Raw genomic sequence first — 26397 nt, 5'->3', positions numbered from 1 at the left:
TGAGGATTTGTATGTAGTTTGTGACATAGATTTGTATGTAGTTTGTGACATAAGACAAGGGATTGTGTGTGTTCAGCAGCTAAGTGACAGGAGTACAGACATGCATTTTTATACACACATAATAACTGCAAGCTGGGTGCTGTCAAGTCCTGAAGTGATACTGTACCCCTCTGACTTGACTGGCTTTCTGTTTAAAGAGGCAATCTATGGAGGCAGTTGCTCAGAAACTAGTCTTGCACTCCATTTGAAAAGCTGTCAGGAAACAGAGAGTTGCAAATTCAGATGTCCAGCATTTCAGTTAGTTGTTTGGTTTGCTCTGGGTGCTTCATTCCTGTTCTGTAGAAGAGAAAAAGGAAAGTATGCTTCTGGCACAACTAAGAATAAACCAGGCTCTAGCACAGTGTTCTTTTAAAGAATGAAGAGAGATCTTTTGATGAGATTGCTAAGACTGCTTCTTTTCCTTTGATGAAATTAAAGCCTCATAGAAATGGAAATCATAGACATCAGATAGTTCCTGCTTGTGAAGCATCATAAGAAGTGCTTTTCAAAAGAAGTGCTATGCAATATGCCATGTTAGCTACTGTTGCCAGAATATAAGCCTTAAACAATTCACTGTCTTCAAGGACAGACAAAGGTACATTCTTGTTGATGGTTCTGATGGTTTCCACTTGTCTCTTATAGAGCTAAGTTACAAGAAGAAAATGGTTGTACCTAGACTGACCAAAGTTCAAAAGACTTGAATATTTTTCCTGAAGCCTTTTTTTCGATCTGCTTTTGTCATTCACCACAAAACATGAACTGGTATGCAAGTCACTTCTTAGGAAATTGCTGTAAAAATAGTGTAGTCTCCATAGTGTGTTCATCTGACTTGTGTGATCTAGAAGTAAAGGGTGTTTCTCTTGTGTTGCAGAGAGATAATTTAAAGCTGCTTGCCTATTATACTTCCTTTATATTCTGTCATAGAAACTTCAGAACAAGACAGCTTCAGATATACAGGGCTGGTGTTAGTTGTGGCTTAGCTGTGAAATGCAGGTGTTCTCATTCAAACTAATTTATTTAGGGAAAAGCATTTGGTAAACATTTACATCTTGCTGAAATAACAATGTATTTGTAAGTAGTTCCATTTAAACATGGGAAAAAAATGTTTTTATGTGAAGATGATCCAGCACTAGAACAGGTTGCCTGGAAAGGTGGTGGATTCTCCATCTGTGAGGAAAGTGAATACCTGAATGGACATGGTCCTGTGGCAGGCAGCTTCAGTTGATCCTGCTTTAAGCAGGGAGGTTGGACTAGGTGATGTTCTCAGGTCCCTTTGAACTTCAGCAGTTCTGTGATTCTGTGAAGTTTGGAAGGTACTTACAGCCTCAAGTTGCAAAAATGTAAATACAACTTTGAATTAATCTCTTGGTATTGTACAGACGAAATGCAAATTGGGCTGCTACCCTTTTTACCTAGATACAGGAAGAAATACTAGAATGAGAAGCCTTCAGAAGGATGGAACAAAATAATGTACAGCTCTGTTTGCAGTAGTCATATGTAGAGTGTATGTTAGTGTGGTGATTAAACTGCATCTCAAATATAGAGCTGAATCTATGGTAGCTGAATCTGTGGAGTTTTCTGGTACTACAGAAATAATGGCCATAAAGTTCACCGGGTTTCCTATTTCTAAGGTGAAGTAGGATCTGAGTTACCATCTGAGCTTTGATCTTGACTGTGCTTGATACCTAATTCCTACGTAGAAAATTCAGTATGAAGATGATGCTTCTGATACTCAACAGTTGCTTACTTCTCGAGTTCTTGTCTTCCAGGGCTTATCACCTGTAGTGCAGGTCTTTTTGTTAGGATACTGGTGGCTTTTAAGTTGATAGTTAATTAATTTGCCCCTTCATGTTAGTGATAAGTTTGGTTTATTGCGTACTTTCCGTAACTGTTAATGAAAATGTCGGTACTTACTGAAATTTCCATTACTAGTTTTTAAATAATTGTTTAATCTGGTCAGATCACTTTATTTTGGCTGTTTTTTTTAAACAGAAAAGATTGTGCTACATACTTCATCCACATCAGGCCCTTTCTGGACCTGCTGTCCTGTTTAGTTCAGGGTCACGTAACAAAGCCATAGGTGTAATATTTATGCCCTGTGAGTTTATTTGAAGATTTGTTTTTCTTCTTCGACTAAGTAATTAAGAGTAAAATCTAGTCTGTTTTTAATGTCCTAGGATATGCTCTACACTAAATTACCAGACAAGTCAGCTAAAAGTAAGTTAATGGCAGGTGTTGTAGCTTTCAGACTGGTGATTTTTAAAGTAAAGCCATATAGACTGAGCATGGAAGAGGCCAGATGTTTTCAAAGCCTTTTAACAAACAAATTCAGTCCATCTTAGAGATTGTTATCTCTGTCAATGTATGCTCAGCTTGATAAGCCTGTAGGATGCTGTTTGGATCCCTCAGCAATTTTATCTTATCCATCTGCCTGTTTATGAAAGTTGAAGGAACATCCATCAATCATGAAGCAGATCTAGAAATTGGTAGGCTAGAAACCATCTTTCTTGCTTTTTCTCCTTGTTTTTCATAATACTTCAGAGCCTTCCTTCGCAGTTGTAATCTATCCTTTTAAATTTTTTTTTTAGTGAATATTTTGCTCATTTAGTGACATTTTGCTATTTAGAGCCTGTCTTGCCCTTATTTCTGCTGTTTGCAGGGTGGAATGGGTTTCTAACACACTTAAGTGACCTTTCAGTTGCCCAAGAAGTTTTCTTAAAGAGCAGTAAAAGAACTTTTTACTTCTTTTTCCTTCCATTTACCACTTTTTTAAGAGGATCTTCCTCTGTAGTGTCCCCAACTGTAATGGTGCTAGTGAGAGAGGACAGTGCCTGACACTTGGAGTCAGCTCACCATGGCAGCTTGTAATGTTTCCTTTGGCCAAAGGGCCACTGCCTGGAATGATCTGATGTTTCTGAGCGGAAAAGGTGACTGCATTTCAGATAGTTGAACAGAGTGATAGAAAAGTGCAAGTGTCTCAAGACCATTTTGTCCCAGGGCTGAGTTTCAAATTCAGTTTTAAGAAAACTTCAGACTGTTTTGCTGGTCTGCGCTTTGTATATTCTCTTATGGAATTCGCTGACTTGATTAGAGTGCTGTGACTTCTGTGACTTTGAGTTTTGGAAGTTGGAGTGAAGCATGTCTGATATCTTGCTAATTTTAGTTCTTCATCATTTTCTATTCTCGATACCCTGATGGGAGCAAGTGGATGCAGAGGAGTTCCGCTCTTTGCATATAGGAGAGGTTCATAGGCAGAGCCAGGAATTTATTGAGAATGTTGTCAGGTCAAAAATAACTTGTAAACTTTGTGATAATATGTAAGACATAATATTCTTTAAATATTGTGTTAACCTACACTTTAATATTTTTGGACTTGCTGCTGTTGTCTTTTGTGTCTTTCTCCTTTCAGTGATATAAACTAGAGACATAATTATTTGTTCCTAAGAGCTGTTTTTCCTTAGTTGAGTAACTGCTGTCAAAGTGTGGCCTGTGGAGGGGAGGGGGGATGCACCACCACCACTGTATGAAGTCATCTCTAATGTTTGAATACTGTTACTGAGAGATGATGCAGTGCTCAATACCTAACATTGATTTCTTTTAAACTGGTGTTAATTAACCCTTCACTCGGTAGTTGTCATAAAATTCTTCCTTTTTTTTTTTCCTTTTTTTTTTCTTGGTTTTTTGGTTTTTTTTGAGGTGAAGGGGTGGGATTTTTGTTTGAAATTTTTTTCCCCATTTTTACATGTCTGACCAGCTGCTGACTCTTTCTCTTTCTCTCCTGCTTTCAATGCACCTTGGGTAGAATTGTGGAACAAGCACCAGGAAGTGAAAAAGCAAAAATCTTTGGAAAAAACGAGTAAGGAAATTTAAAAAAATGTAGAAACTGACTCCACCAGCCTCCCCATAACTGCCAACTCCCCAGGTGCAGGGTGAGCTTGCATCTCTGGCACACAGGTTTTATACTCACAAGAACAAAATCTATCAAGAAAGTCTCCATTAAAGTACCAAACAGATCTGTTTGCCCTGAGGAAATTATGTTCAAATATCTCTTCTTTTTTTTTTTTACCCCCTTTCTTTTTTCCTCCCCCAATTGTTGCCTTCAAAGAAGAGGAAGTAGGTATTCTGCATCCTCACCAATCAGATAAATATTTTTTAAGATACTCCATCTCCTTTCTTAAAAGTTAAAATTTATTTAACAAGTTGTTGACATGGATATATTGATTGATTGATTGATTAAATGTTACTGGAATGAAGAATTCCTGTTTGTTCAAGCTGTGGGATGGTGAATTTTGTTAACTGGCATCAACCATGAACAGTCAGTATCCAACAAGAAATACTTCTGAGGGGGAGAGAGAAGGTGTATGTGAATAATTGTATTTAGTGATGACTTCTGGCAAATAGCCTCATAATAAGGAATCAACCCGATTTTGTTTTTCATATTCCTTGGTAAAGAAGGAGTGAAATAGTTTGAGGCTGTTACAGAGTCTAAATAATAGTCTAAATCTACACAAATCTGAACATCTGTTGAAATATGATAATGAATAAAATATTGAATATGTATACTCTGCAGATGCAATATCAGGTTTTGCTCTTTTGGTTGTCACTGTTGTAAATAGGGACATATGACTTAAAGGCAACAGCCAATTTATAACAACCATATTGTGGTAGGTGTTTCCTAACCATAAGCTTAGTTTGTACTTTGCAGAGCTGATGCTACCTATTTTACAGACTGAAAATTGGGAAGGATTAATAGCTGAGATGAATGAGTGAAGATTCCTAACATTCTGACTAGGCCTGGATTTGCTTCCATTAGTTTTAGGCACCTCAGTTAAATATTTCTGTTAAGTACAAATTAGCAACTTCTGTCAAGTACAAATTAGCATGTGGAGTTAGTTCAGAGAGGATGGGGTTTCTGGGGCAGCTCTGCAGTACAGCTCACTGTACTTCAGTTGTGAATTGCTTCCTGCTGGGGTAGGAGTGTGTGAGACAGACACACAGCACCATGCACAAACTGAGCCTTTCAGGTAGGTGCCTACGCTGGTAGGGATAAATTGAAGCTTTAGTGTTCCATGTGTATTAGACATGTCTCCATAAAGAAAGGAAAGGGAGGTTTTTAAGTGCTTGTAAATTGACAGTGACAACAATGGAGTTGTGGCTATTGTGCTCCTTAAACTCAGTTACAAGCCTCAAATATCCGAACTGCTTCAGTCAATTTCAATTCCTTTAAAAGTCAAACTGCCAGAAATATATCTGAATTATGTGTTGGGACAGGAGACTCCTAAATTGCTTAAAACACACAGCTGAAATTTTGTATTATTGCTGTAGTAATGAGATACAAAACTTTTGGCTGTATCAGAACTAGAAATGATGACCACTTGAATGAGTGCATATAGACTTCTAGAAGTGAGCTATGTGTATTTCAGTGGAAAATAATATTTCAAATTCTTAGAAAAGATATTTTTACTTATTTTTCTTCATAAATTCTGTTTATGCTTTCTCTTTCTTAGAATCTTTGAGGAGTTGATTTACAGTAACTAAGGCATTTGGGTCTGGAGGCAAAATACTATAGCAACTGAAGAATGCTTTCTGTAAACACTTCACAGGAAATATTGGTGGTTGAGTAGTAAGCTAGTATGGTCTGCCCAGCCCACTTATGGCTTTGCTATTCATGAGTTTACATATCATCTCAAACTCACTCCCACAAATCTTTGTATATTATCCTTCTCTCTCTCTCTCTTTCTCTCTCCTCCCGTCCCTTTTTCTTTCCTTTTCACGATCTTATCCTCTCTAATATTACATATAATACAAACATGTTCATAATTCCCAGGTTGTTGTGATCAGTGCTAACATAGGTAGTGGCATTGTTTGTTTAGAGATACTGGCTATAGACATGGGTATATAATACAAATATTCCAGCAGCTGATCATGTCTTCCTGTTACTGAATAGTTGGCAGATATGGCTATGGCAGCAGTATTGCATTCAGTCTCTTCCCCTTTCTGAGAGTATTAACATTTTGTGTACAGCCTATAACACACTCTTTTCTTGCATTGTTATTTACTTCATTCAGTGCTTATCCAAATTTCTTTTCAGGCTCTACCTCTCCATCATTCTCTTTTCCTTCTGCCATCCCATCTGAGGACGATAGATGATACGATTCTAGAAGTGCATGGGAAATTGAACATAAAGTTCTTTATCCTTTCTTTCCCTTTTTTGTATCGTTGGGTTAATGAATGCATGACTTAAAAGCTTGCTGATTTCCTCTCTCTCTCCTACCTATGTGATTGCCAACTCTGGAGAGCCATTTGTTAATGTAATTGGGGAATGTTGTGAAGTACAGCATCATACAAGTTTAATCTTTGAAAATCTTACTGGGTAACACCAATTGTCACTGTTTATTTTCTTGTCATGTGTTGCCTGATTTTTGCCTAGATAGTTGCAGTGGGAAACCAAAAAACTCAGTCCAGGACTTTGAGCAGTTTAGCTGTTCAAAACAGGATTCTTACTTATAAGTAAATAGGTATTCTTTTTTATTACCAAGAATCAAAGGAAGTGGCTTCCTAGAGTTGAATGTCAACTGCTCTGCATGTGTTATTGTAACTGGAAGCTACTTGACTGTTGTCTGTCCTCTAATCTCTCTTGAATGGCTAAGAAAGGTACTGTTTAATTATAGTCACTCCTGGACGTTGGAATATTTGAAATTCAAATTAATGTTTGAAGACTAGCAGATATGTTCTGCTGGCCTTGTTGTTTTCAGTACCAAGGAATAATAAAAAATGCATTAAAAATCAAAGAAATGAGAAAGCAAATCTGTTTTCTTGGTACTGTTCCTGCTTCCAGTCTGTCATCTGCTTTCTCCTATGCTGTTTTTTCTTGGTACAGTAATTATTTACTCTTTCCTTTGTTCAGGACCAGAAGGTGTGAAACAGTTTGATTTGGGAGAAACAGATGAGAAGAAATCCCAAATCAGTGCAGACAGTGGCCTCAGTTTGGCCTCAGGTTCTCAGGTCAGTGGCTCCTATGTTTGCATTATTTATGTGGTAAGAGACAGGATTCTTCTATTCACTGCTTAATTCTGGGAAGACTTCTAGGGATTGAGTATTCTTGAGAGGGTCATTTGGTAAAATTTCTTTGCCCCTTTCTCTAGGGCATTGATCTTTGCAAACTAAATTACAGGACACCGTGGTCTTTTTTACACTCAGACAGTAGTTTCTATTTGATTGGCTAAATGTACTAAGAAAGTGTAAGGCATGGGATTCAAGAGCCCAGAAAAATGGGAAGTGATGTTCTCTCCTTATGGTAAAAACTAATGTGACTCTTCTTGTCCTTTCTATGTTTTGACTGCAGAAGAGTGATTTTGACTCTATTCCCAGTGGAGGACCAACAGTTATGGTCCGAAGTACAAGCCAGGATTCTGAAGTCAGCACTGTGGTAGGATATGCCCAGAGTGAAATCTGGATGTGATTGACTGCTTGTTAAAGTGAGGAAGGGCATTTTGTGCCTACATTTTGTGTGGTGTGGCAGCATAGTGTCACACATGCATCATATACTCTGTGAGTGCTCTCTCCAGAGCCTCTGAGTGGGTAGGAAGCATGTGTGTGTGCCAGAACATAAATGGTACTTGCTTTATGGGCACATTACAGCCTTCAGATATGCTGCTCGTTGCTGCTACATATTGGTGTATTTATGGAACTGGTAGATTGCAACAATTCTATAAATATGTCCTAGTTTTGTATCAACTATCTATAAAAAAATAGAAGTTTTAGAAGGTAACCTGAGAGCAAAAATGGCAGATTGTTTGATGCATTAAAAATACGAGCAAATTCTCTGGTGTGTTATCTCTTGAAGGTAATGGCTTTATTTTTCTCCACAGGTTAGTAACAGTTCTGGAGAGACATTGGGAGCAGACAGTGACTTGAGTAGCAATGCTGGTGATGGCCCAAGTGTGGAAAATGGTGGCAATTTAGCAGGATCCAGAGGAACTGTGTCAGACAGTGAAATTGAGACAAACTCTGCTACTAGCTCTATCTTTGTAAGGGCATTGCAAATTTAATTTTTTTTTTTTTTTAATAGATCTTGTACAGTAATATTTCAATGTGCGTGCATGGATGCAATAGGATCTCTGATTCAGTTCTAAGGGTTAATCAGCAATGACTTACAATACTACAATGTCAAAGATGTAGTTTTGTCTGGGTCCACATACCTTTCTTCATTTCCTGTGCAATAAATGGTTTTTTGAAAGTAGTAGATTCAATCTTGCACCACTTTAGAAACTCTAGTAATGTTTAATATTAATTCAGTATTTCTCTCAACCAAATGGACATTTGGTGGGCATTGTTCATCCTTAACTAAAAGGAAAATTCCCTGTTTCCTAGGAGAAGCTGCTTGATAGAGTAAAGGAGTGATCTATTTTAGTTTTAGCAGCTGTTCTGTTTCTTTGAAGTATTACTTTAGTCCCATTGGAAGTGTAGGCATAACTTTCAAATATATTTGCCTAGTTGGAAGATCTGTATGCAGTAAAACCCAAATAATTTGTGAGCACTTAGTTTTGGAAAGTCCTTGATTATTGTGTATAACCTCTGATATACATCTTACCAAGAAAATAATGATACATTTGATTTGGCTAAATCAAGCTCTCAGCAAAATAAGAAAACTTGCAGTGCCTTAAGATTGGTCTCACTGCGTTCTTTTTTTATAATCTTGATAAGTAGAAGCCTTTACAGGGCTTCTACTTCTAATGTTAAAAAACAAACAAAATGATTGTGTTTTATGGCAGATTTCTGCAAAAAGCATTATTAAAATGCTTTATTAATTATTTAACCATGTCTGCTTCCTTAGTTGCAAGTGGGTGTCCTCTCAGTTACTGAAGAGTCAGGCATTTTTTTAACATTTACTTTTCTGTGTTTTTGTACTAAACTAAATAGAATAGAATTAAATAGAAATGAAGTAGAATTATAAGAAACCTTGCAAGAGATTTAGAAGAAAGATGATGGGTGTATATGATGTGCAATGAATTCAAATATTGCACCATAGTTTACCTGGTGTAGCAAAATAAATGGACCAGCTTTGGCTGTCACTGTTGTCACAGTTCCTGCTGGCTGGTCTTCCCAACTCTCACTCTTCAGGCCAGATGAGATGGAATTATTTGCTTAGTGTCACACCTTTATGAATGCATAAGTGTGAAATATGGGGGATGACAGAAGAGGTTCTTCCCTTCAGTCTGGGGCTTGCGTTTTTGTTTTGCCTCAGTTTTCCTTTAGGGAGGCACTGTGCCTCCTCTGTGTTTTGATTTCTGTGTTTGTCTCTCTTTGATTTTTCTTTGGCTGACTCTGGATGTTTAAATGTATAACGCTGCTCTTTGAACAAAACAATTGTTTTGTGAATGTTTGCAGGAGAAGCTTTTTTGAAGTATAGCTTGCAAACTTGTGTCTGTTAAACCCAACAGCACAAGAGAGAGCCCTGCAGGGTGCAGAGTTAAATTGCCAATACCTCTTGTATTATTTTCAGGCCAAGTCTCACAACCTGAAGCAGAGTGTGAAGGATAGCAAAGGGAGCACTCCAGGGAGAGGTCCAGAGGATGGGAACCAGCGTGTTTATCTATATGAAGGACTGTTGGGTAAGCTACGTTTTTTTTTGTGGGGAGGGAATCTTTCAGGTTGAAATTCAGATGAAGTCATGTCTAGGACAGACTGGAATTTTCACTTCCCCTGACACTGTTTTTAACCTCTAACTATTGTCCATGCTGGTAGAATAAGAAGGCACATCAGACCATTCAGAGTAAAGCCAAAGTTTTGCTGGGGAAATTGAGTAAGTGTAAGAGGAGATTGGTGTGAGTGGTGTAGTTTGCATAAAATTAAATCTGTCCAAGTCTCTTGCTCTTCTTGAATACAAATTCTTTAAACAATATGAATAAGGGGAGAAGGAAGTTAGCTACGTGTGGAAAGCTAAAATATTTCACTGATCTTGAAAAAAGATCATTCAGCTTAAGTCGCTGAACAGAGGGCTAAACTCAGAATACGAAAGGGCTTCAAGTAGCTCCCTTGAATTAGGAGTGCATTGGCTATTTTGTATTTTGTCTGGACTTATTGTTAATCAAAAGCTCTCTCTTCCTGTGTTTTTCATCCTTCCCATTTATCGTTCCTACCTGCTTGGAATGGTGCAGGTAGGGATAAAGGATCTGTCTGGGACCAGTTAGAGGATGCTGCAATGGAAACCTTCTCTCTGAGTAATAATCTTATCTTTCCACTTCTCTGTGTGTTTGCTGTGATCTGTGTCTGTATAAGATATTCCTGTCTCTTTTGGGCAGCGTTAACAGTTTATGGAAGAAGCTATACTCCTTAAAGAATAGAGATGAGAGGTATTTAGCTGTAAGGGATTAAAAATATTATGCCATTAATTAGAATGAGAGATTTGTCTTGTCTTTTCTTTTACACTTTTCTTCAGTTGTGATATTGCTTGTGGTTTCAAGTAACCTTTTTTTAAAAAATATATTTTCATTGTGTATTGGCTTAGGGTATTTTCAAGGAGTGGGATTGAACAGGAATTAATGATAAAGTATCTAATTGGATTAAACAGAATAAATGCTCAATTTTTTAATACATTGCATAGGCAAAGAGCGTTCAACTTTGTGGGACCAGATGCAGTTCTGGGAAGATGCTTTCTTGGATGCTGTGATGTTAGAGAGAGAAGGAATGGGGATGGACCAGGGACCTCAGGAGATGATTGACAGGTAAATTCTTTAGTAGACATTTTTCCTCCTCATTGTTTCACCTGGGGCTGAAATAGTAAAAATAGTAGGGAAAAAATTATTTTAATTCTGCTTAACATGCTATTGTCACTTTGTAAACCTTGTTACTATACCTGACTATTCCAAAGGGACCCTTTCCTCTCTCTGCTGGTCAGTAGCTCCTGATACTGAAATACTTGTCTTTGGTTATGACATACGTTTTTACTCTTGTGGTGAGATATTTCCCGAGAAAAGGGTAATGTAAGCATAAGAACAATATGAATGGATGGAATAGACTAGATCATTAGTAAAGTAAGAGATTTCTGTGGCTATGTTCTGGAATAATAGTGTGTGGACATACAGTGAAAGAATTAAATAGTTCCAGAAATGGCATTTTGAGCCTTCTCAAAATGCAAAGTAACTTAAAGGTGTTTTCACAGCTTGTAGTTAAAACAAAACAAAAAACCTCATGAGGAAACCACTCTCTAGAAATATCTACATGGTTGCCTAAGGCTTGACTGCTTCTAAGATGTCAGTCTTGACTCATTTCCTCTTCCTCCCCCCAGCTCTATTAACAGCTGATCATTCTGTGCTCTTGTCTACCACCTGCAGCTCTACTGCCTCCATCCATGCTATCATGGAACATGAAATCTGGTAGCCAAAATAAGAACTAGTTTGGGGTGATAATTTCAAAACTATTATTCCAGAAACTGCCTACCTTACTGGAAAAAGAGAGTGCCTGGTGCACTTCCTTTATCAGCTTTCTTCTGCCTCGCAGTTGTATTTAAGCTCTAATGTGGGATAGCTCTTGTGCTGAGCTATGTGTTCCTCTTCTCATAGTTGTAATTGTAAAGGAGCTGCCACTGCAGAGAACAGGAAATGAATGATAAGCCCAGCAGACCACTAACAAATTTCCCACTGAGCAGATGTTATTTGCTTCAACTAGTTAATAATTAAGGGAAATGTTTAATTACTGATAACAGTGTTTTACTGGAAAATGCCCATTTGACTTAGTGTTTTCAGAGGTTTTATTTGCTGTACGCTTTGCAAACAGTGCTGTGTCCTCTGGCAGTGCTTTAGGGAAGTGGATGAGGAATGTCTGTGAGTCTGCCTCAGATGTAGCTCTTCTTGCAGGTATCTTTCCCTGGGAGAACACGATCGAAAGCGTTTGGAGGATGATGAGGATCGCTTGTTGGCTACACTGCTGCATAATATGATTGCTTATATGCTTATGATTAAGGTGACTTCTTGTTCTTTTTAGTAGATTGCTACTCAGATTTAAGCAGTATATTTTGTTTGTGTTATTTTGAAACCATACATCTGTTTATGAAACTCAGAACTGTGGATAATAAGGGCAGTTTCTAGTAGAAACTGCAAAGTTGGAAGGCTTTCTGTTACTAGAGAGATGAATTTATTTGAGCTGTCAAGGGAAACATAATCCTGCTAACCAAACACTTTGGTACTTTATTTTCTTGTTTTGCATAACAGAGCCTAGTAGGCTTTAATTTTAAAATATTTTGAAAAATACAATGCTTCTTTCAAGCACAAAGAATTCTTGTCAAAGGAAGGAAGCAGATTGAGTTTGTTTTATATACTCCACAACATTAAGGTCATAATGCAAATGTGTTCAAAAACAGTGTTTGATCCAGCTTGAAATCAGCACTCAAACAGGGGTGTAAGGTCTTTGAAGCCTTTAGTATCAATGGCTGGCATTCATAGTAGCCTTTTGAAATGGCAACTGAGGCAGAAATATTTTGCTTCTGAGCTTGCCTGCTGCTCATCTTCAGGAAGAACCTTTTGCTGTTTGAAGGCTCTCTGGGAGTGTTTGTTAGAGCCACAGCCTAGTGACCAGGAAACACATGGTGAAAGAACAAGAACTCTGAAAGATACCATGTTGTTTTGAGGGCTCCACAGCTTCATAACTTGAGTCTGTGCAGAGAAAGAGGTGGAGGAGCTGGTATGGCCAATGAGACTCAGAAGTGGTAACATGGAGAACTGAGGCTTTTAGTGTCAGTAGTTGGAAGTGGTGGGTAGTGGAACTGCAGCTTGTGCCCATTGGCAGAGTGGAAATCTGTTGTGCACAGCATCACTTGCACAGTAGCTGGAAAAAGTGGGATATGTGCAATGTGGTCCTGTACTGCTGATTAAAATGCCCTAGCATGGGTGAATTGCATATAAGTTGTTTTGCTTCTTAGCAATGGAAACCAAGATATATTTGGGAGAGTGGAGTTGCCTCCTGTGAATAGAAAAGAGTATGCAACTGTCTGTATATCTGCTTTCTAGGTGAACAAGAATGATATTAGGAAAAAGGTGCGACGTCTAATGGGAAAATCACATATTGGATTGGTGCACAGCCAGCAAATAAATGACATTCTAGACAAACTTGCCAATCTGGTAAGTAAAACAGTGATGAGTGGGATATACCTCTGGGAACTACAGTGGAGGAAATAAATTGCCTGAAAAATCTTATGTATATTCTCTGCAACACTACTTTAAAAATATTAAAAATAATTAATTGAAGTTTTAATGCTACTCTCCACAAATATAGAATAAAGACTGTGACTATATGACCCTGTTTATAATGTTTTAATGTTACACAGTTATCAGTTAGAGCTGTAGTACAAATATGTATAAACATGACACTTATGTACAACAGTTCTGTGCAACATTAATGTTTTCTTAATAATGTTTGTTGGCAGGAACCTTTATGATAACTATGACTGTAAGAAGAGTTTAGTTTTCTATGAATTTCCAGGCCACTATAAGACTTAGAGCAATCAATTTCTGTACAAAACTGTTCCCAGTATTCATAGAGAATAAACCTGATGTCCTCTAATGATCAATAAGAATATAGGCTAAAGCTTCAGTTAGTAAATCTAGCCAGTTTTTAACACAACCATCACCAGGGTAGACACAAGTTAGGCTCTTTTAAAGGTAATTTCTACCTTTGGAACTTACTTTTCTGCACAGAAAAGGCACAAAATAATTAATTGGGAAAAATCAGACCAGTTTACTGCAATGATACCAGAACTCAGTACCTCACTTTCCCATACTGAGTATGCTACCACGTGAATACTGTGTGCTGTCATAACTCTCCCAGTCACACTTGTCGAAACTAAACTTATTAGAGTATCTTGCTTACAGCTTTGTCCAAAATTGTCTCCAATGAGCTCATTAAATACTGTTAAAATTCCTTCTTTCATTTGTGACACCTAATGTTTTGGGATTTTTCCAATGTTCATTCATGATTGCGTGTGGGTTTTTTTCTAGAATGGACGGGAACTCCCTGTGAGACCCAGTGGCAGCCGCCACATCAAGAAGCAGACTTTTGTAGTACATGCTGGGACAGACACAACAGGAGACATATTTTTCATGGAGGTAGAGACAAGAATAATACTAATGCAACCAGTAGCAGAAGAAATAAGAGAAACAGCATTAAAAATCTTACATAATATTTTGTGCTCCCAGGTATGTGATGATTGTATTGTGCTGAGGAGCAACATTGGAACTGTGTATGAACGTTGGTGGTATGAGAAGCTCATCAATATGACTTACTGTCCCAAAACAAAAGTGCTTTGCCTCTGGCGCAGGAATGGTCAGGAGACACAATTGAACAAGTTCTACACAAAGAAGGTTTGTATCTTGTTTAATAAACACAATACTGCAGGAAAAACTGCACAGAAAAAAATAAATCCTTTGCGTGTCATATTCCATGTTTAATCAAAACCAGCACTCTCTTGCCAGCACTGGTTACTGAACTGCAATGGCTGTTTAGCAGCACTGACATGTGAAGCTGGCCTTGTGCCCTGTCATTTACTTGAAGACAGTTGTCCACCAGAAAGTATTTAAGAAATGATATGTAGCTTTTTTGTTGGAAGAAGGAAAGCATCAGTATTACTAAATATTGTGTGAGCTTGCAGGCTTGTGAAGATAGTAAAAATACTACAGAGGATTCATAGGCAAAACCTAAATAAAACTATGCCCTAGGAGTTAATTGTATAATTTTTGATCTTAGAATTCTGGAATGTCTTGGGTTGGAGGGGACCTTTGAGATCATCTACTTCAAACACCCCACTGCCATGGGACACCTTCCATTAGTCCCTCTGTCCATGTCACTGACAAAGGTGTTAAACAGCGTGGGACCCAGTACTGACACCCAAGGAACAGCACTTGTCACTGGTTTCCACTTGGATGCCAATCCATTATCTCAACTATTTTGAGTTTGTCCATCCATCAGATTTGTTCCTTTCTAGTACAGAGTAGCTCAGCTCTGTGTCCTGTATCTTGGGCTATTGACAGAAAATTTTCTTAAATTTAGCTCTGAGATTATGGCTTAATCTCAGAGTTGAAGGAAGAGGAAGAGAAGAATATGCCATAAGGAAATTGATAAGAATAACAAAAAAATAGGTATTAGGTGCATGACTAACAATATTGATTGCTGCAAGCTGAAAGAAAGGGAGGGATTATTTTGATGCCTATTCTACAGTAAGAAACTGCATAGGCTTGGTTAGAATGTGCCAATGCATGAACTCTTCACTAATTTACGTGGTTAAATGCTATGAAATAGTTTCTCTATCATCTTGTAAAACAAATATAAATACTAACTAGTAATAAGGTGTGCTTGAACTTGTATAGGCTTTAGGTCATTGGGCACCACATGGGGCTTGTTCTTTTTGTAGAACCTTAGAATCTTGCTGTTCTTTTCCCTCCCTTGGTAATTTGGAGGAATAACATTGTATTACTCTTGTATCTGTTAGTGTCGGGAACTGTACTACTGTGTAAAAGACAGTATGGAGCGAGCAGCAGCAAGGCAGCAAAGCATTAAACCAGGTACAAGATTTTAAATGTTGGGAACATTTGTTGTTTAATCTGCAATCAGCAATTTTTTAAATTAATAACTCCTTTGAACATAATCTCCTTTTACTTGGAAATCTTGGGGTAACTTTGTGCATCTATACGCAAGTAGCAGATTGTTTAGCAAGAGTGTATTTGAAAGGTATTTTAAGAATTGGACAATAATGTAGTATTAAAAATATGTTTGAAAAGTGTTTGCATTATGTTAAAAGCCATTCCCCAGAGCTGAGTGGTTCTGCAAAAAATTATAATTTTTCAAAAATAATTTTAAGAAGGCTTTTTTTAGCTGAACTGAATAATGCATAAGAAACTAGATGAAAATGTCTAGATTATTTACCTATTAATAACCTCTATTAAATTATTATTTAAATAATATTTTGACATTTTAATTACTTAATACCATGCCATGCAGCTCACAAATACAAGCCTCCTTTGTGCTGCTTATGTATCTATACTTAAGATTATGCTCTCTATGGTATTATGTGATTGCAGGATGTTGCTATTCAGAAATGAAATGTGGCATTTAAAGCAAACAAACAATACCCCAATATGACATACAGTAAATACAGGATGAACTGACATTGATGTTACTTCATGTTACCAGAATGAAATTTATTACAATTCGAAAAATTCTAGTGGTTCTTAGAAAGCTGTCATTAGTGAGTGGGCTCACCGAAATGGTCTCTACTATTCTTAGTAGTGTCCTTTTGCTATGCAGATCAATAGGAATTATGTTTTTACTATTTAATATTCCTCTTCAGCATACCATGACTTGGCTGACTCCTTTCTGCACTCTCTCTCTCTCTCTGAATTTTTCTTTTGGTTTATTGTTTTTGTTTTGGATTTATTTTTTCTTTATTGACATCACAGGCCCTGAGTTGGGTGGTGAGTTCCCTGTGCAGGATATGAAAACCGGTGAAGGAGGTCTTCTTCAGGTCACACTGGAAGGAATTAACCTGAAATTTATGCACAGTCAGGTATGAGGGAAATCTGTGAGAAGACTGAGCATGAAGCTTTCTGCAGCACGCCTGTATAGGTGTTTCCTCTTCCCAGAGTATCAGTAAGGAGAGGGGATAGTTTGATGTGGGTAAAAAAACTTAGATATATTTACACTAAAACCCACAAGGATCGATCGATCGATCTATCTATCTATCTATCTATCTATCTATCTATCTATCTATCTATATGTAAAAACACTCTGAAATTAAATATCCTCAGGAAAACTATAATCTGTTAAAGAAAAATGTTGATAGATCTTTCAGCTTCTTGTTTGTTGTGGTCTGAATTGTCTAAGCAGAAAACAAATGTTAGCGTGTATTAAGAGACAGAAAAAGTGATCAATGATAATCTAAGCTGCTGTAATGCATCACACTGTGAACAAATCCTCATTGCATAAGCAGTCAGCCTTAAAGATAGTGTTTGAGTATTACAGGTACAGAAGGCAACCTTCTGCATTGTATTTAATCTATCGTATTTTAAAATTTTAGAAATTATCTGTAGAAGTTTGTAAAAAAATAAAAAAGGACACTGGCTCTTGATGTAATTCACAAAAATAAGAAAAAAGTACTGATTTCTTTTTCCTTCCAAAAAGCAGATATTGTGGGCATAGAGGAAACACAAGTAGAATTGTCGTTTCTTCTTCCTTTCTCTGGATGTTGTTTCTGTTGCTTCCTTTGATCCTTGTTTTTTATTTTGCTTTATGTTTTTTTGTTTTGCATATATTAAATGCATGCTATGCTAGACAGTAGAATCAATTTTTAGGGGAGAAGGGAGAGTGTGTATGTGTGTGTGAGAGTGAGAAAGAAAGAAAAGCTTCTGTCAGTTCTCTGTGAAGTGTTTTTTCCTTTCCTCCTGACTAGACTTTTCTCCCCACACAAGCTTTGTTTTTCTTTGAGGATACATCAGTGTAGATCCCACTGGAAGTGCACATGCATCTCAAACACACATGCTCAGAATCTTTAATACGTCTCCCAAGGTCACAGCAGCACCATGTGCCACTTTGAGTTCATATGTGCCAGTGTAAGGAGTGGAGAGTTGTGAACCTCCCTCAGTTTTCTTGCTGTCTCTTAAAAGTCCTACCTGCAATGTCCAGCCTGCTGTAGAGTTTCAGACCTACTCTGATGGAACACTCTACTCGACTAAGTTACAGATTTTATCTTTTCATTGAGTGTACTGAAATACAAAGAACTGTAAGAGGAAGTTATTGGTTGCACAGAATGAATTTTCATAGTTCTTGAAAATGACAGGTCTAAAGCCTTTGAAAATTAAACCCTGGTCTCAAAGCAACAGTATGATATCCTTATAGATGGATATAATAGAAATTAATTTGTCGTAAGGTAAGGACACAAAATAGGAATGTTCTGTTTGCTACTTTGCCCAGAAGTCAAAAAAGTTCTGCTATAATGGCTCATCTCTATGGAGATGACTCCATTTCATAAATGAAAAGGCAGGCAAATTCACATTTGCAGTGAGAAAGAACATAGGAAAAGATAGCCACAGCAGCAGCAGCATGGTTTTTTAAGCATTGCAGGCATCTTCACAAGACAAAGACCCTCAGTGTTAAGCACATAGTGAGCACACATGAATTTGTGCAAAAGAAAAACTCCAGATGCAAGCCTTATTTTTTTTTCCTGAAAGGTTGGAATGACATTCAGAAAGAATTTCAGGGAAACCTTGTACTGATTTTTAGTATGGGACTGTCTGGAGCATTACTTTAATTTTGTACAACAGGTACTGAGACCTGTGCTACTACCAGAATTCACAGAGTACCAGCTTTATCATATCCTTTCTTAGAGAGAATGGTGTTCTAATTCGCTGTCTGTCATGAAGATTCCTATCTTTTTTCTGGAAAAGAGTCTGTACAGGCCAGACCCATGAAATATGCCAGTAATAAACCTGAAGGATTATTCCTACTCTTCATCACCTTTCCAATGAAGCTATTGCCATTACTTAAGATGGATATTGAAACAAGTGCAGTTCTGGAAAATACACTGGGTTTATTCAATATGTTTAATTCTTGGTTTGTTAGATTATGTGACCAGGGCATTCAGTACCATTTAGGGGATCCAAGGTATATAACCCTGTTTTCCTTCTCAAAGCAAAGTGTCTATACAGATAACGAACATATATCATTTGAGGGTATCCGTAGAATGGACAACTGTATCAATTACATAAAGGACTCCTACTAGTTGCACCATGCAAAAAAAAAAAAATCCCCTCCAGTTTCCTAATCTTTGGAGCTAATGGATGTTGGCATTCTTATTCTGACACTGATCAACCAGTCTGTTTTCTTAATAAAAGGTCTGCTATTCTGGATGATTTTTTTTCAATTCTTGTATACATTGTGTGAATTGCTTCATAAGGCGGTTGATTTCAGAATATTTATATAAGCATCATTGAAACCAGGATCCCACAGCTGTTTTTTGGTGTTGAAAATGGCATTTTCTATTTCTGTTGAATTTGAATGGGAATACTGACCAACAAAAGCCTAAAGGATCTCATCAGCCCCAACTTTCTCTTCATCTTCCTCTCCTTACTTAATATGATGGCCCTGTTCTTGGCTATCTTTCCAAGTACTCTTTTCAGTATTGTGGCTTACTAGTATAAGGGATTTCTATTGCTCTGCTTGATTGGACATCATAGAATTAATTCAGAACATAGGAAGAGGGGGTTCCACTTTTTAAAAGAAAAATATACATGGAGTCTATGTGAGAAGACTGAACATACTGCTTCAGCATGAAGCTTGCTTTTATGAAGGTGTTTTTGAAGGCTCTTGATTTGTGGTGTGTGTACTTTCTTACCATCTTGTGAATTCCTTAGGCAATGTCTCAGATACATGGTGGGACAACCTGTAATTGACATGTGAGAGTTGTCTTTAGTGTTCACAGATTGTCTCACCATGCTGCAACACATGTAAGTTTAAGAATAAAAATGTTGAAGTCTGTCTGCGCCCAGCAGGTTAGAGGATGTTCTTTAGAATAGTGAGGAATCAAGTGTACCTGTGGCGTTGGCAGATAATTCTGAGTTCACATCTACAAACTCTGTTGATATTGGGACTCAGTAGCCTGTGCCTGAATACATCTGTGTCAAAAATAGATGGAAGCTTAATAAAACATGCATAAGGCACATGCCCTTCTACAGTAGGATCCACACTGAATGCTTTGTCTTGAGGAACCACAGTTTCCCTAGGGTAAGTAACTGCTATTTCCTTTATGTGTGTTTTTCGATGAAGTGAGAGGAGAGGATCTCTGTCCCTTAAACAATATAGCAAGAAATTGCCCTTTAACTCATATCTTCTGAAAATGGATTGTAATTGTGACAAACTTGATAAATTTTCATCTTGCTCATAGGTCTTGTGGAAATGCAGCACTCTGTGACATTAACTCAGATCGTGAGCACCTGGGGCAGTCAAGTCTCTTAGGCAGTTTTACTCTTCCCAGATAAAATGGCCAGTGTTTTGCCTGAGCCTTTCTACTGAGTTTCTGAATTTTTGTACTTCAGACTATTAGCAAAAACTTTTCACAGCAAATATTACAGAATAAACAGAACTAAGTGCAGTAAAGAAAGTATTCTGTTATTGATTTATTCTGTAAGTGTACCTCAAAAATTAAAATGTTTTTGACCACGTAAACTCATATAGAATATGAATGAAAACAGGCAAATAAAAAAAGTGGGATTAAGTCTCCTTTCCCTTGAGTGCTTGAACATACGCAGAAATAAAGATTTCTGGTTAAGTAAGTGGAAGTTTTGAGTTTTTATGTTGAACAAAAAATATCTCAGGTCTGTTGGTTAGTTCTCTGTCAATAAAAATAATCATAAAATTCCTTTGACTTGAAAATCAGCATGTCTTATCTCAGATGTACAGTGGATTTACTGATCTTCTTGGCAATAAGTCTCTTCAAAAAAAACTCCGCAACAATTTCTAGTGTTGGCATCCTTTGTCTTTCATGCATAGCATATAATGCGTGACTACATTGGTGTTGCTAGTATGGGATTCAAGAGGGTTGCAGAGTTTTCCTTTCCCTTCTTTCCAAGACAATGAAGTTTCTCTAGTACCATTTAAAAAAAACTTCCTGAGATCATGGTGTCCTAAAGGTGTAGGCACTTGAAGTATCCAACCACACTATTGTAATACAGTTTTTAAAAGACCTCTCTAAGGTGTTTGACATAGACACTCCAAATATTAGGGCAATGTTACTCTTAGTGTTTCTCTTGCCTTGAAAAGCAAGTCTATTAGAAAGTGGGATGTGGTTTAGAGTCTTTATAGCACTTGCTACAGCTTCTTATGTCTGTGTACTGACTTTGGCCCTTCTAGACATGTGCACATAAGAAGGGTCTGTTTTGTATCTTCAAATAGATTGGATGTTAAACAAACTCATTATGCAAAGAAAACTTGTTTATTCATGCAGTCTTGGTGCATGGCGTTCTGGACTGAGAAACCTCATTGTGTAGTTCAACAGCTTTTGTCTTTTGGGGTTCATGTATGTAAAACATGACTTTAAGGCAGGTTTGTTTTCTAAATGACTTGCTCAGCTGGCAGAACCATATGTGAAGTGAGCAAAACCAGAGAAGGATCCAAACTCTCCCATCCTGCTTCAAGCAGAAAACTGGTACTGACTGTTAAAAGGAGATGGTTCCAAGAGTAACTCTGAAGATTATGTATCATAAACTCCAGTAAAATCTTACATGGCAGAAGTGTCAGGGAGAAGAAAGGTTGGTGGTTCCTCATTGGATTCAATTTGACTACTTGGTAGGTTAGGAGGATCAGTATCAGGGTGGGAAGTATAGTGCCCCTTACCTGCCCTCTGTGCTGGAGGAGGATGCATGGAGGGGCAGAAACTACCTGGGATGGATCACAGGCTACAAATAGTGCCAAATTTGGGAGCCAGCTTTATTCTCGTCCCCCTCTTTTGCTGTATTTCAGGTGTGTTGGTATTCTTTTTGCAATAACTCATTTGAGTGCCTGAAGGGGTAGCAATGTTGGATATGTCAGAGTTACTAACTCCTTCGTTTCTCTTCCATGCTTTCTCCTCCTGCAAGGAGCGGAAGGTACTTCATCTTCTGCTGTCTTCGCTTCTTAGCACTTTTAAGTTTTTTGTTGATTTCTAGCATTGTGGCAAGTTTGTCTTCTGAATATTTATTTCACCCTTTATTTATATATTAAACTGTAAATGAACTGGTAGTGTATGCTATCAAACTTCAGGTTGTACCTGTTGTGATGATGTTTTTGTTTAATTTTGATTTTTGGTTTAAAAAAACCTCCCAACTAATTTTATGTTACTTTTCCTCCTGTTTTTGTAGGTTTTCATAGAGCTGAATCACATTAAAAAGTGCAATACTGTGCGAGGAGTCTTTGTCCTGGAGGAATTTGGTAATTACATTATTTTGATATTAGGTCTGTACTCACATGGCAGTAACTCAAATTTCCAGTCTTCAGATTCAGAGTTGCACTGCAGTTTCAAAGATGGGAGAGAATGTAGATTGCCTATAAGGAGTTGCCTGAGACATGGGTGACTTTACATAAAAATTTCCGCATTAATTTTTATCATATTAAGATTTCTGATCTAGGTGCTTTTTATTATGAGACAGAGAAAAGGTCCTGAGTCTTTTGAAACAAACAGAAACCAGATGTGGATGTGTGTGAGAATTGTCTTGGTCTGTTCCTTTTTCATCTGAGAAACCACATTTTTAAAGCAGGATTTAAAGTTGATCTTTCTCAACACACCACGCTTTCATTACTGTTAATTGCAAATTACTGTTAATTGCACAGCTTTCTTTTTGCTCTAATGTAGTTTAATTTTTGTAAAATGGAGCAGAAGCTGTGTTGTCAAGTTGTCGTTTATTTATCTTGTGATTGGTATTTTAGAGAATGAGTGGAAAAGTAAAGGTTAAGGAGAACAGAAAGTTTGTGCTGTTTTGGCCAGTTATTGCTGTTGCATATCTGCCTACACCGGAGTCTGGGCAATATTTCAGGTTACTCTTCAATGTTAGTGTCAGTCACAATATTCTTAATTAGGGTCTGAAAAGTACAAGTGACTTCAGATGCAGCTCTCTGGAAGGGTGATCCACGTATTTCTCCTGAAGCCCAAATTGGTTTATTCTTCCAGCCATCTTTGAGACATTTGTTCAGGTCTTAGGAGTATGTCTGAAACATACAAAAAGAAGCTGAAATTTAATTCTATAGTAGAGCAGCATGCATACTTTGGCCATTAAACAGAATCTGCATCAGCAGCTCCCATTACCAGGACTGTCATTGTTCTTTGGTACTGTGAACAGAATGTTCTGGCTGAGGGCTTCTCTCTTTAATTATAGAAGACTATTAACATGAGATTTCTGAAATTAATGCCTTTGTCCAAGAGAATATATTGTTTCCTTTGGGTGACACAAAGTTCCAAGTGATAAAACCCTTCTGGCTGTTGCAGTTTGCTTGTTGTTTACCGTAAATCTTTCAGGTGTTTCAGATTTGGATTGGTGAACAATTTTTTTCCAATTTTTGAAAATGTTGTTCGTGGTTCATATGATCAGATCTATATATTTAAACCCTGAACATGTTCTAAAAGCTTAGATGTTTATAAGTTCTGTTCAATTTCTGTTCGTTTGATAGCATGTTTTCACGCTGGTGGGCACTATTCATTTTATTACTTACAGAAATTTCTGGAGTCAGTAAAAGATTATTGATTGGTTTAACGAAGATGAGAATTCAGAAGCCGTAAAATTAGCTTAAAGAATGGCTTCAGCATCTGAAATCTTTACTTAAAAGAAATTACTTCGATCAGAAATTAGTTTGGATCATTTTTTGAGGTTTTATGCAAAGAACTTCTTTTAATAGTTTGTTTCTATTGCACAAGAAGAAAGACAGTGTTTGACTTCGTTATTTCTAGTTGATTTGTATTGGTGACTCTGTAACAGAGCATTTAGCCCCTAAATAATATCTGTAAGAAATGTAAGAAAAAGAACTTCTTATTTTTTTACAAAAGATTTTGTAAACAAGGGCCTATTGCAAAAGCTACAATTGTCATATGGAACTTAAAAAGGGTAATTTTAAGAAGTAACTAAAAATAAATTGGGAGTTGAAATCTACAAGCAAAAACTGAGAAATTAAACCACTTGAGTTAAAAATGTCCTCTCTTACAAAATAGAGGTGACAGACAAGAGCCAATTTAGATGTGCCAAAAGACATTGACAATTTGCCCATCTAGCTAATACAGAGGAAAAAAAAAAAGGAGGGTGTTGCAGGGGAGTGCAGGGGAGGTAGCTTTTCTTCTTATGCTGAGATTAGAGTCTACCTCACAGCTGTTTTTTGGATTGTTGTAAAGTTGAGAGAATATTACAATCTGTCCTGTTCAAGATAAATGAACATGTTTGGTAGTAGTGGACTAAAAGCATTCATCAAAAACTTGCTTTAGAAGAATGAAGTTATTTAGTGTTAAACGTTGTAAACCTTGCCATGAGATTTATTATTGTAGGAGCATATTGAAGTAGTAGATGCTCTTATAAAGGCAGAGTCTGGTAAGTGTGCATACTCCAGTCTGATGGGAAGTACTTAAATGCAAGATTTTGATTTTACCAAGCATGAGTGCTCCAAATTAGTGGTAGCACAGGAGGAAATTAAAGGTCCGTTTGTGTTAATGCTGGGTTTAGATGGCAGCATCACAGCTGGACTTGTGGTTTCAGAGCAGGATGCAAGCAGAAGTTCAGGAATTGTGTCCCACAAATGAAAGTGTAAACTTAAGTAAATGAGGAAATGAAAGGTTCTTCCCTCCGGAATTTGAGTTACTGCTGTGTACTTGTGCTTTACTTTCTTGTGGCCCCTTCACCGCCGCTGCTATGAAAACCTTCATTCTCCAGCAGGTAAAGTGATCTCCCCTAAACTCATTTTGCGGTAGCACCATATTTTCATTTACAGGACCAAAGGCTGCAGGATGGTGCCTAATTTACTCCCTTCATCCACTCAGTTCAAGAGCATCGGGAATAACTTCTAATGTTAGAAGAAAATGCTAATCTCTCAGTTTAAGGCTTGAATCTTTGGAAGCTTGGGTCTTTTCTTGGGGTTTTTTCTTGTTGTGGTGGAGGGGTCTTTTTTTTGTGGGAGGGCAGTTTCTTTTTTCCTTTCTTCCTTTTTTCTTTGTATTCCGCAGTAGTAGTGCTTTGACTTCTGTGTTTGTAAATGCAAACCCACTCTTCTTAATCTTCCTAACTCAGTCCTCTCAGGAGAATTTTCTGCATTGGAAGGACTGTGAAGGAGTACTTTAAATAAAAACAAGGCAACTTACTGTGGAGAGATAGTACCTTGCCTAGCTGCTCTCCTCTTCCCTCTCTTCCTATTCTCAATTATGATACAGGACTTTACAGTTTCCCTTCTCTCCTTCCCTTGTGGCACAAGGTCCTTACAGCTTTCCCTTCCTGCTTTTTGAAGAGTATATGAACAGTTGTATGTTATCCAGTGGGCAGTGAGACTTAAACAGCTGTAAAAGTCCTACCCTATTTGGCTGTGCACCAGCCTCACTCCCACCTTTATTCCCTGGTGACATGGAGTTAATTTGGAACATCTGGTGCCAACGGGTAAGGTAGCTTGGATGTGCACCTCCTTATCTCCCCAGCTTTAGTCTCTGGTATCACTGGGGCAGTGCAGCCTGGGTGTGCACTTCCCTTGTTTCTCAGCCCTTCATGCAGCTGCCAACTCCAAGGAGAGTGAGAGTTGAAAAATAAAACAAAAATATTACTTTTTACCATCATTTCCTGTACTTTTCAATAGATTATTTTCAAGAATGACAATACCATGACATATGAGAATTAGTAGGTACTGGTTTATATTTTGAGAACTTTCTCAAACCCAGTCTGCACTGCCTACTCTTGGCCCCTTAGAGTGTGATCCGTCTCCCTCTCCAGCGTTTAGCTGTGTCATACCATAGTTGAAGAGATGACATCTGCATGGACAGGTTTTGTTGTGGACTTTTCCTGGCTCTTCATACTGAACTCATCTGCCTCTGTTTCTTTTCTTGTCACTAGTACTATGTGTAATAAAACATTTATCCTTCCTCTATGAACCTGGAATGATTTGGTTTTGCATAATTTCTGTACTGCTTCTTCTAAATTCTTTTGTTGTGACACAGAAATTTCATGGCAAATTCCAGCTATTCTGGAAGGGAAGTACTCAGAGCTGGCCTTGGTATTCCCCTGATATTGACATTTTAAATTTGCCAGTTGAATGTTCTAGTGTGGTCTTTGTTCTCTTCTGGTGATTTCCCATGGTATCTGTTCACAACATTTGCAGACCGAGTGCGGGCCAAAGGCACAGTTCAGATGCACTGCGCACAAATGGGCTGGTTACAGTTTGCTTTTTTGTGCATTCTACAATGAGAAAAAAAGACAAATTTCCTTTACCTGTACTATGCCAGTTTTCTTTCTATCAGTTTGAGGCAGTGCAACGGAACAAGGACAGATTTTCTGGATAATAGATTTTTTTATCAGTGCCCTAATCTTCCTTTTATATAAAGATTTCTATAAACAACCAGCTTGGTAGTTTAGGAATATGTGTCACTGAACTCAGCATTTTATTTTAAGGCAACTCATTCAAAAACTATGAATGTTTTCAGTGAGTATGTCAAGTAAATACCATCACAGACAAGAGAAAGAATATCTTGAGAAACATAAATAGAGCTGGAAAACAGTCTTCAAGTTAAGAAAAAAATTCTCCCTCAGTTCCTTTTTTTCCCCCTGGATTTCACTAGCTTACTATACAGTATACAGTGTCCAACAGTTCTTTTGAAATTTGTTGCTC

The 26397-nt window shown here is 37.5% G+C and overlaps 1 protein-coding gene across 25 annotated transcripts in view; it reads left to right on the top strand.

The window, feature by feature from the left end:
- Window positions 1–26397, top strand: part of MADD (MAP kinase activating death domain) — a 68917-nt gene that overhangs the window by 39089 nt on the left and 3431 nt on the right. For 10 of the 25 annotated variants that reach the window (XM_077180060.1, XM_077180075.1, XM_054634147.2 and 7 more), the window contains 14 exons: window positions 3842–3895; window positions 6947–7044; window positions 7385–7468; window positions 7911–8069; window positions 9545–9653; window positions 10200–10262; window positions 10646–10766; window positions 11898–12003; window positions 13047–13157; window positions 14034–14141; window positions 14232–14396; window positions 15521–15593; window positions 16488–16594; window positions 21918–21987. In XM_077180060.1, coding sequence (XP_077036175.1) covers window positions 3842–3895; window positions 6947–7044; window positions 7385–7468; window positions 7911–8069; window positions 9545–9653; window positions 10200–10262; window positions 10646–10766; window positions 11898–12003; window positions 13047–13157; window positions 14034–14141; window positions 14232–14396; window positions 15521–15593; window positions 16488–16594; window positions 21918–21987 — 1428 coding nt within the window. Of the gene's footprint in view, window positions 1–3841; window positions 3896–6946; window positions 7045–7384; window positions 7469–7910; window positions 8070–9544; window positions 9654–10199; window positions 10263–10645; window positions 10767–11897; window positions 12004–13046; window positions 13158–14033; window positions 14142–14231; window positions 14397–15520; window positions 15594–16487; window positions 16595–21917; window positions 21988–24522; window positions 25179–26397 lie in introns of those variants that run through there. The other 15 variants (XM_077180065.1, XM_077180079.1, XM_077180074.1 and 12 more) reach the window with 6 other exon arrangements.

The sequence above is a fragment of the Agelaius phoeniceus genome, chromosome 6 (genome assembly GCF_051311805.1).
Source record: "Agelaius phoeniceus isolate bAgePho1 chromosome 6, bAgePho1.hap1, whole genome shotgun sequence".
Lineage (NCBI taxonomy): Eukaryota > Metazoa > Chordata > Aves > Passeriformes > Icteridae > Agelaius > Agelaius phoeniceus.
The sequence above is the reverse complement of the archived record's forward strand: the minus strand, read 5'-3'. Positions and strand labels throughout refer to the sequence as shown.